General features: G+C 35.5%; 2 protein-coding genes across 10 annotated transcripts; one reads left to right on the forward strand and one right to left on the reverse strand.

Moving 5' to 3' along the window:
- Positions 1-775: 775 nt before the first annotated feature.
- On the reverse strand, positions 776-4,447 carry STIPL1 (GC-rich sequence DNA-binding factor-like protein with Tuftelin interacting domain-containing protein). Its single transcript, XM_022886527.2, has 2 exons — positions 4,346-4,447; positions 776-4,209 (listed from the first exon to the last, which is right to left on the reverse strand). Exon 2 carries the CDS (start codon positions 4,163-4,165, stop codon positions 1,589-1,591), a length of 2,577 nt encoding a protein of 858 aa, XP_022742262.2. The 5' UTR covers positions 4,166-4,209; positions 4,346-4,447; the 3' UTR covers positions 776-1,588.
- Positions 4,448-4,969: 522 nt separating this feature from the next.
- LOC111295335 (uncharacterized) lies at positions 4,970-13,088 on the forward strand. Of its 9 annotated transcripts, XM_089743205.1 has the most exons (15): positions 4,970-5,770; positions 6,401-6,924; positions 7,532-7,582; positions 7,660-7,767; positions 8,601-8,696; positions 8,826-8,924; positions 9,009-9,068; positions 9,161-9,532; positions 9,916-10,438; positions 10,528-10,592; positions 10,946-11,145; positions 11,256-11,305; positions 11,414-11,475; positions 12,100-12,174; positions 12,844-13,088. In XM_089743205.1, exons 1-8 carry the CDS (start codon positions 5,131-5,133, stop codon positions 9,227-9,229), a joined length of 1,647 nt encoding a protein of 548 aa, XP_089599331.1. In that variant the 5' UTR covers positions 4,970-5,130; the 3' UTR covers positions 9,230-9,532; positions 9,916-10,438; positions 10,528-10,592; positions 10,946-11,145; positions 11,256-11,305; positions 11,414-11,475; positions 12,100-12,174; positions 12,844-13,088. The 9 variants fall into 9 exon arrangements, with proteins under 9 accessions (XP_089599331.1, XP_089599324.1, XP_089599327.1 ...); XM_089743198.1 differs by having other exon boundaries at positions 9,916-10,592; positions 10,946-11,176; XM_089743201.1 differs by having other exon boundaries at positions 9,916-10,592.
- Positions 13,089-13,117: the final 29 nt, after the last annotated feature.

A 13,117-nucleotide genomic window follows, 5' to 3' on the forward strand; every position in this document is an offset into this window, starting at 1 on the left:
TAAAAAAGTAGGTAACTAAATATATGGATTCAAAGCCTCCTAGACAATTTCTCTCTTAATCTCTGCATGTAAAAAAAAAAAAAAAAACAAATCAATATCTCTAATCATCAAGCAATTTATTTTCTAGCGTCAACCAAGTGTAAGGAGGAAAAGAGAAAGATGGTGATTGCTACTCCTCCATCATGTGCAGAAGGTTGTGGTTTCTTTGGTTGGGTGGAGACCAAGAATTTGTGCTTCAAGTGTTGCAAATTATAGCAGTTAAAACAAGAGCTTTCCAGCTCAACCAAGACAAAAGATCCTAGTTCAGCTGCGCCATACCATTCCGTTTCTGTTGATTCTACATCGGTTCCTAGTCCATCGAAACTCAAGAAAAAATGTTAAAAGCTGCAACAAGAAGCTTGGTTTGATGGGTTCTGCATGTCGCTGTGGCAAATTTTTGTCAGGTTCACCAGTACCTGGAACATTCATTCAACTATGATTTTAAGAAGGCTGATCGCCAAGTTTTAGCCAACGAAAACCCAGTTATTAAGGGTGACAAACTGAAATCAAGGATGTAGCCTTTTTTCCCTCTTACACTAGTCTATATATAAACTATTCAATAGAGGGAAAATTGTTGCCTTGAAACTGTCATCAAATTTAGATGGCATGTCTAATTTGTAGTAGAAATAAAGGGGTTTTAACGTGATGGGACTACTTCTAAAGAGGAAAGGACAAAGAATTTCCGTCTTTTAGGCACATGAAATCAACAGTTTCTAACTTTCTATAGGTGAAGAGATAAAAAGGGGGAAAAAGGAAGCTCTATGTATTCTATTTATTTATTTAAAGAACAAACTGGGCAGACACTAGTCACTGCACATGTCTAACTCCTTCCCTTTGGGTTTACACTTGTCACTAGACGCTAGTCCGGTTGGAAGGATTGGAGTTGGAAACTGGTGAAGAGAGGTGAAAAACAGGATAAAAGCGTAGTGCTATGAAGTGAGAGAACTTTTGTACACTTGAAAACAAATTAACTTCAATTTTGCAGCCACCAAGTAGCTTCATTATATTAGATATAGGGATAAGATTAAGGGAACTCCACCAAGGTACATTTACCTACAAATCTAGATGACCCAGATCTCGGATGAATCCTTCCAAAAAAAAAAAAAAACATAGGGAAGACTTGCATTTGAAGAAAGAAACATAGCCTCCTGCTCCAGCTGAATACTCGTGTCTTTATTGCTAGTGGTCAAAGACTGGTTCCTTCTCCAGAAAGAGAGCAGACTCATGATAAATGTTAATCAGAACCATCCAACCTAGGCAGCTAAGTGGCCTTGAGATCAGGCATTGCTTCTTCCATAACCACACATACAAGGTAACCAGTGACATGTTTACAAGATCAAAAGACACTCACCTAGTTGTCGCTTTAAATTAACCATTGTCAAAGCCTATAACCAAAAAAACAAAGGAGGAAAACCTCGTGCTCTCAAAACTTTCATGCTAATGCATTTGACCTCCATAACAAGAAAAACCAACAGCCTCCTTTCAAAAGGACAGTTTAAATCTCTAAACACTTTCCACCACAGCATCTCTCCTAATAACTACATAAAATTCATCGTCTCCTCATGAGAGAATTATAGTGCATTTTCAACAAATCATCAAGTGAGACAAGGGACCACCCATCCTCCTTTTGGGCATAAACCTTCTGGTTAAGTGAATCAACTATTACACTTATGTTACCGAAGCCATATATCTGTTGACCATTATGCATCCTGCCAGGCTTGGGTTTGAACAGTAACTCATGTTGCAGTGCATAGGCCTCAACTACTTCCTTCAAACTCATCTCGGGAACACCATCCATCGGGGCTGTAGTACCCAGGCCAGCTGCAGCTGGCTGTTGCGCATGTGCAGCAGCTCTCTGCTGAGCCTCAAACTGCCTCTGCTCACGCACCTTGAGATATGTAACATTCTCTCTCAAACCAGGCTGCACTACCGGTATGTGGTCAGCAGCCTGAACCATCATCTCAAGACCACAATTAAGTTGATTACGGATACTTTCATTTGCCAAAAGCTCCTGTGGCAGAAGTCCCTTCCAACCCATGTACCAATTTTTTATCTCCTCAAAGTCGGGTTTTGAACACAACCAATGATACAAAACCTGCAGCCACTTTACAAAGAAAAATTTCTCCATCAAATCCACCATGAGATGAATAGGAATTGCAGAGGCCCAAGACATAACCCAATAAAACTGATCAAGCTTCTGATCTGCAGGGTTTATTTGGAACTCCTGCAGAGCAATCTGCAACTTTGGAACTATATATTGACGCATAAGTTGTTCCCAACTCACTGAATCAAACACAGTCTTCCAAGGTGATAGTATAGCATAAGCAGATGGATCACTTGGGTGCCAAGCATCAAGAACATTACTCAACTTCATACGTATGGTTTGATACAAACCCTCCAGCTTCTGTCCCAACATCGGCAGCCATGGATGCACCCAAACATGGATTGGAACAGTTTCCTTACGTGGGTTCCATGAGTCAACTGCTCTTGACAATTTTGGCATTACTACAGAATCCAATATGGTGTGAAGAATAGAAGATGGCAGCAACTTTTCCCATGATTCCAAAAATCCAAGCATTGGTTCAGGGTTCCTAGGCTCCCATGTATTAATGCCAGATATTCTCATAGCTGGCAAAACAACTTCTGAAATTAACTGAGAATACGGTGTAGTTACATCCTCCCAAATGTCGTAACTATCCTCTCCTTGCAATACGTCCTTCCATGCTGATATCACCTCCATCCCATACGATGGATTTTCAAGAGGATCCCAACCCTGAAACATTCTTATAAACAGAGGCAAAGCAAATGAACATGCAATACAGGATAAGTTACACAGTTTGTAATCTTCAGCATAATTCCTCTGCAAATCCCTAAAACTCTTTGCAAGGGACTCCAAGGTCAATTTGCCAGACGAATTCTCTTCCTCAATCTCGCCCAGCACACTAACAATTTGCTCCATATTAGCCAACTGTTGCTTCTGACGTGAAGCCTCAATCTCCAACTTTTCCTTCTCTTTTTGCAAGCTCAATGCTGTTTCTTTTTCGTTCCTTAAATCCCTATCAATCTTCTGAATATCAAGCTCTGCCAAGTCAACAATTAACTTCAAGTTATGCTGCAACTCAGGCATCGGAACATCATTCTCTCTTGCCTTCTCTTCTGCATCCAGATTCTCCAAGTTTGTCAAAATTCTAACCTGTGGCCCCCTCATATCAATCACCTTCTGAACAGCTTCAACACCCTCTTCTTGCTTCTTCGCTAACAATTCTTCCACTGTAATGTAATCCTCCTTCTTCCTCCCCCTTGCATTCTTCGACCAAAGCCTCTCCTTCACTCTCCCAATGGGCTGCTGATTCACACTCTTCTTCTCTTCCAACTGCTGCAACCCTGGCAACTTAGCCTCTTTAAAATCATTGAACCCCATTCCCATATTCTTCGGCCTCATCTTTGCCTCAATAGGAGCAACAATCCCTTGTTCATTTTTTCCAAGACCACCTCCTCTATACCCCATTTTCTCAAGCAACTTCATCCCAATACCCTTTGTATGCTTCTCAAACGCTCCAACATCCTTATTCCCATCTCCAACCTCCCTTCTCCCTCCTAAACTTTTCTTCTCCATTCTCAACCTCTCCCTCTCTTTCACTCTCCTTTGTGCCCCTTCCTTTATCTTCCTCCCAAAGGCAGTAGGCAAAAAACTATTATCATCATCCTCATCACTACCAACATTACCATCACTTTTTTGCAAACTATCAACTCCACCAAATCCTAAACCTACGCCAGACCCCAATCCAGGCCTGCTATCATTCTCATTATCATCAAAAACATTATTGTCATTCTCTACCTTAGAATTCTTATCAATTTCTTGGTTAGGCATTACATTACCTGTAGAAACAAAGTTGACAGGCTTCGTCAAGTCAGGTTTTTTCCCGAATTCCTTCCTTCTCTTCCTTGAAGAAGAACCTTCGTCTTCGGAGTCGGAATCAGATGCAAAAACACCGTAAAGAACATCATCTTTTGTCTGAGTCCGCTTTTCTTTGCGTTTTTTGTAGTAGAATTCGCCGTTTATCCATTGCCCATCTTCAAAGTCGTTCTCCATCCCAAACCTTTCCATCTCTTGATATTCATCCATTTTTTATTAAAACCCAAATTTTCTTTTCTTCGCTTTATCAAAATCTGAAGAAAAAAAAAAAACGCAGAATTTATAAAGGAAAAAAATGGGGACGCAAAATGGAAATTGTAAAAAATAGGATGTAAAAAGGCGAAATTTAAAGTAAGATATAAAGTAAAACAAACAAGAGATTGTTAGTACCTGGAAATCTCAGCCAGAGAAGAGCTTGGAATGAGGTGGAAATTCGAGATGGGATTTTGATTTCTAGGAACTTGGGAAAGTAGGGGGAATTACAAATTAGACGAAACTGGAAAGAACCGACTTGATTGGGGTTTTGCTTGGCCAGTCGGGTAAGGTTTCTCCTTTCCGGGCTCCAGCTGAACGACCCGGAAAAATTGAATTAGGAGTTCTAATCAATTAATTTGCGTTTGTTTTTATTTTGAAAATTTTTTTAAATTAAAAATTAAAGCACATATAGTTAAATATAAAATAAATTAATTTTTATTTAAAAAAGAAATTCAAATTAAATTTTCTAATTGGAAGATACATACGTTTATAATTTAATAAAATATTTCGATACATCAATAATTACTTTTAAATTAATATTTATAGCCATTTATTTCTGTGCAAAGTACAAAAATTAAAATAAAATATAAATAATTACTCGTAAATTTTGTATAAAAATTATCTTTAAATAATACATTTATTTATTCCGTTTTAGCTTCTTCAAGCCCATTCTTTCATGGCCCAATAAAGGAAAACCCACCACATTTTTGTCGGCTAAAAAAATAAAGATTATTATATTAATTGTTAAATGAAATTGTCGCTGTCATCCAGCAAAAGCTGATCCTGCTTTGTTAGTGTAAAACCCTAAACTTATGTTCAGAAAATTTGGGATCACATTTTCCCTGCTTTCCCTCATTTTCTAGTTTTGTTGAATTAAATAAATTTTGTTTGTTTCTCAGATGATAAGACAATAGCAAAAGATGTCAACGAAATCACAAGCATCATCATGGTCTAGGCTTCTCAGCCAAACCCTTCAAAACCCACCCAAAACCCTGGCTTCATTTTCCCGGAAAATCTCAACTTTCCCCCGCGTTCTCGCCAGCCAAACACCCGGTTTGCACATTTCGCCCAGTTCCCATTTCTCGGATATTTCTTCCCTCCCCAATGGTACCCCTAAAATCGCCACAAAACCCCATTTCTCATTTTCCCGGAAAATCTCAACTTTTTCTCATTTTCCCACCAACCAAACACCAAAATCATCACTTTCTTCAAAAAAATGTCATTTCTCCACAGCCATCTCATCCAGAGTAGTTGAGGATCTTCTTGCTGAACTGGAGCGGGAGAAGCAGAGAGAAAGGGATGATCGGAAGAGAAGAGGTTTGGATACAAAGGATATTGATGAAGCGGATCAAGAAGATTACATGGGTGTAATGCCATTGATAGAGAAGCTTGAGAAGGAGAAATTGAAGGATATTCCGGATTTAGACCTTTATGAGGAGCCCACGGATTCAGATAGCGATGAAGATGATGAGACTGTTGAAGCAGGGGAGAAGAGGCTAGAGGATTTTCAGAAGAAGTATAAGAGGCATGAGGAGTTGCTAAAGCACTTCGCCAACGCTGGTAAATGAATAAATCTTCTTTTTATTGTTGCTTTGCGTAAGTATAAGTACTAATAATATACATTAGAATGTAACATGTATATGTGTGCATATAACATAGAATGCATGCAACAAACACACACACACACACACACACACACACACACACACACACACACACACACACACACACGCATACGCACTAAGAAATGTTAATCTTATGGGTTTAGGCTTGTATAGTTGAGTGTTAAGAGTTAGGACTGTTATTAGGTTGCTTAGACAAAGAATTTGAACGTTATTTTTCCTTGGGAAGAAACGGGGTTTGACTATGTTCAAAACCAATCCTTTTTCTTCTTTGTCAAATATGTTAAATAATAAGACAAATTGATCGTTATGATTGATTTAATGATTCTTTGAAAACTTTCAAACGAACCCAGTCAGTGTTTGTAACTTTCATAAAGCACATAAATTGAGTGGATCTAATAAATTCTGAAATCAGGATACTTATATTTACTTAGTGATAATGAATATAATAACAATATAATACATTCAAAAGATTGTTTTAAGTATTTTGTAACATCTTTATATTTGATATTTATGAAATTACATTAATTGGTCTATTGATAACAAGTTACTGTTTCACACATGACAGAGACACGCGATGATGCTTTTAAATGGATGAATAAAATTGACAAGTTTGAGGAAAAGCATTTTAAACTTCGCCCTGAATATAGGGTCATTGGTGACTTGATGAACACACTTAAGGTTGCAGAAGGCAAGGAGAAATTTATTCTTCAGCAAAAATTGAATAGGGCAATGAGGCTGGTTGAGTGGAAGGAAGCCTATGACCCCAATAATCCTGCCAATTATGGAGTTATTCAGCATGAGCAAGTCGATTCTTCTACTGATCTTGTGGAACATGCTGGATTTGAGAAGGAGAAGCAAATGATACATGGAGATGGTGATGATGATGATGAGGAATTTGATGATATGAAAGAGCAGGATGATATACTATCGGAGAAGCTCAATGATATTGACAAGAAACTTGAAGAGAAGCTGGCAGAGTTGGATCATACGTTCGGGAAGAAGGGAAAGCTTCTAGAGGAGGAGATCAGAGATCTTGCAGAGGAAAGAAATGCTTTGACTGAGAAGAAAAGAAGACCTCTTTACAGAAAGGTAAGTGCATACAAGATCCTCCTTCATTTATATTGCTTCAAAACAGTTTAGTTATTCTTGAAATAGTAATCTGTCACTTGAGGAAAAGAAGCTAAGCTAATGTTATTCTTCATTTTATTAAATATATTCTATTTCTATACATGCCTTTAGTGGGCATGCTCTGCTGGTTGTAGTTCTTCTGCTCTTTTGCTCCCTTTGTCCATTTCCTTGCTGGAATGACTTGGTGTAGCATTGAAAGAATTCTAACAAACTTCCTTAGCTGAAGTTTTTTCTTCTTCATTTTCTATGGTTTATATGAGTGCACATATTCATTGTTTATTCAGGAGTTGAGTAGAACAAACGTTATTACATCATTTGAGAAACATGAGATGTCTGTATAAAGGACTTTGTAATGTGCTATATAGGTGCCAGCATATTTGTTCAGTATTCCCCGATGGCTATGTGGTGAAGTTATCTATTCCTATGAAGTGTGAATTTTGAAGTTCACAATGTGTTTGTTTGTATTTGAGCTTGATTTTAAGCTGCCTTGTCAATAGCAAGTATTTTGTTTTTTCAAACAGTTTCGTGGTATAGGTAATTAACTCCAGCTTTTATTGAATAATGGCAGGGTTTTGATGTGAAGTTAATAGATGTAAATCGAACTTGTAAAGTAACAAAGGTAATCTCATGTCATCTAAGTTTGGTTTGTTATTGGAGTGTTTTCTATATAATTCTTTTGAATTTAATATTTTCCAGGGAGGGCAAGTTGTCAAGTACACTGCTCTGTTAGCTTGTGGAAACTATCATGGTGTTGTTGGCTATGCAAAGGCCAAAGCCCCAGCAGTCCCTATTGCACTTCAGAAGGTAACTTATTGTTACTTTTATTTATATATTGTTGATTAATTTTGCACTAGATCCTTGGTAGGTGAATCAGTTATTTAAATTTTATTAGGTGCCTGGTAAATCAAGTGTATTCAGGCAGACATGTTTTATGTTCTTAACCATATGCCATAAAGTTCTTTTTTATTATTGTAAATAATGGTGTAGTATCCAGTTTTACTTTTGAAACTTCTGGACGTAGTATTTAACATGCCATGAGCTTTAGGATACTACCTTCTTTTATGATTCAGGGATATGAATGGAAATAAAGTAAAATACCCCCTCCCACACACACACACCAACATAAAAGAAAATAATTATAAAAAAAGACCCATTAGATTTTTTACTTTAGCTTATCTGTATATGTCTTGTATCATGTCCATGTTCTAGATTTAATATACAACAAACTTGTACAGTTCTACATGATAAGTAGATTTTCTGCCTCTGGAACTTGTATAATGTAAAATTTTGGTTTTGGCTGGGTTTGAAATGCTGCACATTTTTGTTTGACTTATGGCTAAATTTTAAATGAACCATGTTCTGATTCACTTGCTCGTCTAATCCCTTCTTTTAGGGGCTAGTGTTGCTTATGTTGAGGTTCTTCGGCTTTTCTTATGCTTGTTTTTTATATGGCCACTTTCTTAGCGTAATTCTATGATGTCCTGGCTGGAGTAATGAAATCAATTCAATTTGAAAGGTGTATAATATCATCAATATTGTCCCTCATGAGCACGTTATTGCATATCATAAATCATTTTTTACATCACAAGCTTGATGAATTTATGTGACATTTACTGACCTGTTTAACCTACCAACAGGCATATGAGAAATGCTTTCAGAATCTCCACTATATCGAACGACATGAGGAGCATACAATTGCCCATGCAATTCAAACATCATATAAGAAGACTAAGGTGCATAACTATCTTTTGTCATTGCCTTCTGTCTCAGTCTCGGTTCTTCCCCTTGAGTTTATTCTTCACTTTAGTTGCTGCTCAAGTTTCTCTGCATTGCACCCACTTTGAACTTATATGCTTTGGTAGGTGTATCTCTGGCCTGCACCAACTACAACAGGTATGACAGCTGGAAGAACTGTCCAAACCATTTTGAGTCTTGCTGGCTTCAAGAATATCAAATCGAAGGTAACAAAGTGCTATCTGAATAGGGTTCCCTACAATGGTTTTTAGAATTCGGCTTTTTGTTGTTAAAATCAGCTCTCTTCTCAGGTTGTTGGCTCAAGGAATCCTCACAACACTGTCAAGGCTCTTTTTAAAGCCCTCAATGCAGTAAGCAACCTAAATCACCAATGTAATTGGAATTTTTTTTTTTGGCACTCCGAAATATCTCAATAACTGCTGTCATTTTTTCATATTTTCAGATTGAAACTCCAAAAGACATTCAGGAGAAGTTTGGCAGGACAGTTGTGGAGAAATACTTGCTGCAGTAAGCATGACAGCCAAAGCAGCATACCTTGTGTTTTCTCAATTTGGATTTTTGAACAGTTTGAATTACAAATTAGATGAGAAAAAAAATTCTTTGAATCATAAATTAGATGAGAAAAAAATTTGAAAATTTTGTCATTGTATGTTGCTTTCCCATGTATTTGGTAGATATATTTTGCTACATTTTCTCCTTGGTACACCATTGAGATCAGATAAAGGGAATCAAGTCTATTTTGTTTTATTAAAAATGAGGTCAAATCTGATTCTAGCTTTCAATAATCTGAAAGCACCCAAGCATGTCATTGCCGGTGAGTTAGTAGACTGAAGTTACGTTGTTGGTTTCAGCAGTGTTACCAATTCTTTTATCACATAAATAGTTTTTATTTATTTATTTATTTCACAACAAATTGAATGCCTGATTGACATGAACTTTACAGTTCTCATTCATGGTAAACTTTTATACTTTTATTATGATAAAAATGTAATTGTTTAAGCAAAATATTCGCTACTTGGATTCATGATTTTTAATGAAATGTTCATTTATAATATATATATATATTATTTATATTAAAAGCAGTCGTAAAACTGTTTTGTTTTTCAATTTACTACGTCATTAATGTCTTAAAAAAAAACCTGAGGGGTAAAATTGAGCACATGAAAGATTGAAGTCTCTCCATTTTTATTTTTGCAGACAGACATAAGAAAAAAAGGAAAACAAAGAGAAAGGGGAAGGGAACAATAAAAAGGAAAGGGAATGATTGAGGGGGAAAAGGAAGAAAGGCTGTCGATGTATCAACCCTTTCACCAGTACCGTCTCTAGGCCTTTCTAAAGTCTCAATCTCCTTCTCCTCCTCCTTCTTTGCTTTTTTTTTTTTTTTGGTTTTTTATTTTCTTATTTTGACAATTTATTTGTTTTTCGATTTTACCTTCAATTTTTTAATTTTTAAGGTCTTTTTACTGGTTCTTTGATTTGCTAGAAGATTTTTTTTTTTTTTGTTTTTGGTTATTCTTCCAACGCTAGAGTGTTCGTTGTTGAGCAGTTCAATTTTCAATCGAAATTGCGCTTATTTTTTTCCATTAAAAAATTAGGGTTTTTTTTTTTTTCGCGGTGAATGGATATCGATGGCAAAGAGATAAGCTGATATCGATGGCAAACAGAGAAGCCGATATCGTTGGCAAAGAGTGGTTCACTCCGTATGTAGCCGATATCGATGGCAAGCCCAACCGAAGCGTATTGGATTTTGTTTTTCGAGTATTGTTGATTTATTTATTTTTTTGAAAATTGTTGACAGTTTTTTGGCAGAAGGTGGTTTTTATGAGAGAAAAGAGGAAGCTGCAAAGAGAGAAGTTGTTTGTCATATTCAAGAGGTAATTGCATGTTTTTTTTGGTGAAAAATTCATATTTCTATGAAAATTTCAAACTTGTAGCAATGTCCAAAAAATTAATTTAAGGGGTATTTTTGACATAAAAAAAAAAGATGAGTTCAAGAAAGAGATGAAGAGGAAGGGATTTTGTTTCTTAAATTCTCCTCAGGTAAAAATTAGATTTTTGTTTTTGAATTTCTTTTGGGTTTTCATTCTATGTGCAATCTATTCTTAGGAGATAATCATGTTTGAATAACCATATACTTGATTATAAAGAATTAGCTCCATTGGACGTTCATTGGTATTCATTACAAAAGACGAACCTTCATTGATGGAGATTTTTTCTTTATGTGCAGCATTACGTAGGGCTGCAACCTTAAAAGCAAGAGAGTTAAACGAAGTTAGGAACACTGCAGCAGTCCTTCCAGCAGAGAAATGAATAAATGTTGGATCCTATGCTAAAGGCAATAATAGGCATTCAAACCGCAACTATAGCGGAGAACTTGCCCCTGGAGAGGATTTCCTTACTGCCTGTAGTCAAAAGCTCTTTGTCAAGGTAAGTGAACTTCTCAAAAGAACCCGGAAAGGTAGTAATTCTGTTCATTGTTGCAAAATTAATCATTTTATGATTTCTAATCATATAGTTTATATTTTATCTGTGTGCAGGTGACCTTCATTGGAAAGTTTTCTCTGTTTATATGAATAATACAGGCCAGGTAGCGATTGTTTTCGTCAGACACATCAGGAATGTTAACTTTTTATATATAAGTGAATTTTTTCTCACACAATTACGCAAATATCCATTTTTTTTTTTACTTTTGAAGGTGATTTTGAAGATGAAGAGCAAGCATGTTATTGGGTGGGACATTCACCAAAAAGAAAAAGAGTAAGTTATATTAATTGTACCAAGGCAATGTTGTCAATGTCAAATTGCGGATTGCCTTTGAAAAATTTTTCTTTTTGGGGCTCCAGATGTGGTTTGGAGGTATGGAAGGACATGGCAGCCATCTATGCCGTGATCATTTATCATAAATAATTAAACTAGAAAGCTAATTGTTCATCCACCAAAAAGAAGAGATACAAAAGAAATTGGTACCTTGATTATTGTTTAATGGAGTTCATTTTTGGTGCAGAAGTCAAAAGTGACATGCTCCAAAAGCAAGAAAACAAAAAGTATAAGGATTACTTTGAATTTAACCTTATCTTCTCTCCACTTCCCATGTTTACCTGGGCTTAAACTTATTTCATCACCATACATAAATCTGGCCTTATTCTAGATTTAAGCTTTTCACATTAATTAATGCTGCTTTATCTAGACAAGATTGGTAACTTGGTAAGCAATAAGAATAGGTTTAACTTTTTCAATAATAATAATAATAATAATAAAACCCACCATTATGATAAAATTCCAATATCATTTTTCTTCTTTATGTTAGAGGCATGTATGTTGCCCTTAAATTCTCTTTCTAATCTTATTTATGGTCTATAATTTTTTGGTTATTTATGTTAGAAGCATGTATGGATAACTTGTTATGAATGATGAGAAACCAAGGAAATGAGGCAATGCTTTTTGAGATGGCACGAGGTACTTGAAACTATGATTGAATATTTAATTTGTTGTGTGTTTTTCTTCTGCCACATTTTTACTAACCAATGGTTTTGATGTTTGTTTTCTAAATTTGCAAAATTTAAGTTTCAGTTCTTAGTGAATTTTTAGTGTTTAATAATTGTGCATTTTATTATTTATCAACATTCATTTATTTAATGTGATTGGAAATGGTTGGTCAATACTTTATGAAGCTTAAAAATTATATGTTATTCCACAGAATATTAAGAAGTATTTATTTATTGAAAGAAAGTATGATTACTAAAAAGTCTTTCAACATGTTGAAGTAATTGTATAAGAAATTCACGAAAAAATACCAATTATATTAATAGTCAATTTGTGTTTCTTGGAGTATAATTAAAGGTCTAAAATTTTTCCGAGGAATGATTTGAATATTCACTTTATCGGTTTGGTAGCTTTCAAGTTGGTATAAAACTAAGTCAACTTGGGCAATTGCATGTTGTAATCTTATTAGTTGGATATTCACCTAATTAGCTGGGTAGTTGCATGTTTTAATCCTATAATGCATTTCAATTATGTTCGTGTGTGAGAGAATGAGACATTGCATTGGTATATCAAATTGTATTCGAATAATAATTATGATGGTCATGTGCCTAACCTTTTTTTTTTTCTTACGGCAATTTTCAGGAGGGCAAGTAATATGTATAAAGGGTTGTTGCCTTGCAATATTGCTTAAAGTTGCTTATCATATTATGAGAAGGGAGAAAATGTAACATCTAGAGCTAGAATCTTCCTCTTACAAGAAATACATCTCTCTAATAGTATCGATTGGCTTTTTGGGGTTATGTTTAAATTACTTTTTATGTTGTTGTACGCATGTATATCTTATAGTAATTTAAACTTTAATTATTAAACATTACTATATTTTGAAAGATTACAGTGATTCTAGCTAGCCTAATCT

The sequence above is a fragment of the Durio zibethinus genome, chromosome 14, assembly GCF_047325235.1.
Source record: "Durio zibethinus cultivar Kanyao isolate XHJ-2024 chromosome 14, ASM4732523v1, whole genome shotgun sequence".
In the NCBI taxonomy this organism is placed as follows: domain Eukaryota; kingdom Viridiplantae; phylum Streptophyta; class Magnoliopsida; order Malvales; family Malvaceae; genus Durio; species Durio zibethinus.

What these genes read in the sequence shown, in the direction of transcription:
- STIPL1 (XM_022886527.2), bottom strand. Translation starts at nt 4,165, where the DNA reads ATGGATGAATATCAAGAGATGGAAAGGTTTGGGATGGAGAACGACTTT.
- LOC111295335 (XM_089743198.1), top strand. Translation starts at nt 5,131, where the DNA reads ATGTCAACGAAATCACAAGCATCATCATGGTCTAGGCTTCTCAGCCAA. An exon ending in TCCCTATTGCACTTCAGAAG is followed by an intron (nt 7,768 to 8,600) that starts GTAACTTATTGT and finishes ACCTACCAACAG; the next exon opens with GCATATGAGAAATGCTTTCA. An exon ending in TTTTTAAAGCCCTCAATGCA is followed by an intron (nt 9,069 to 9,160) that starts GTAAGCAACCTA and finishes TCATATTTTCAG; the next exon opens with ATTGAAACTCCAAAAGACAT.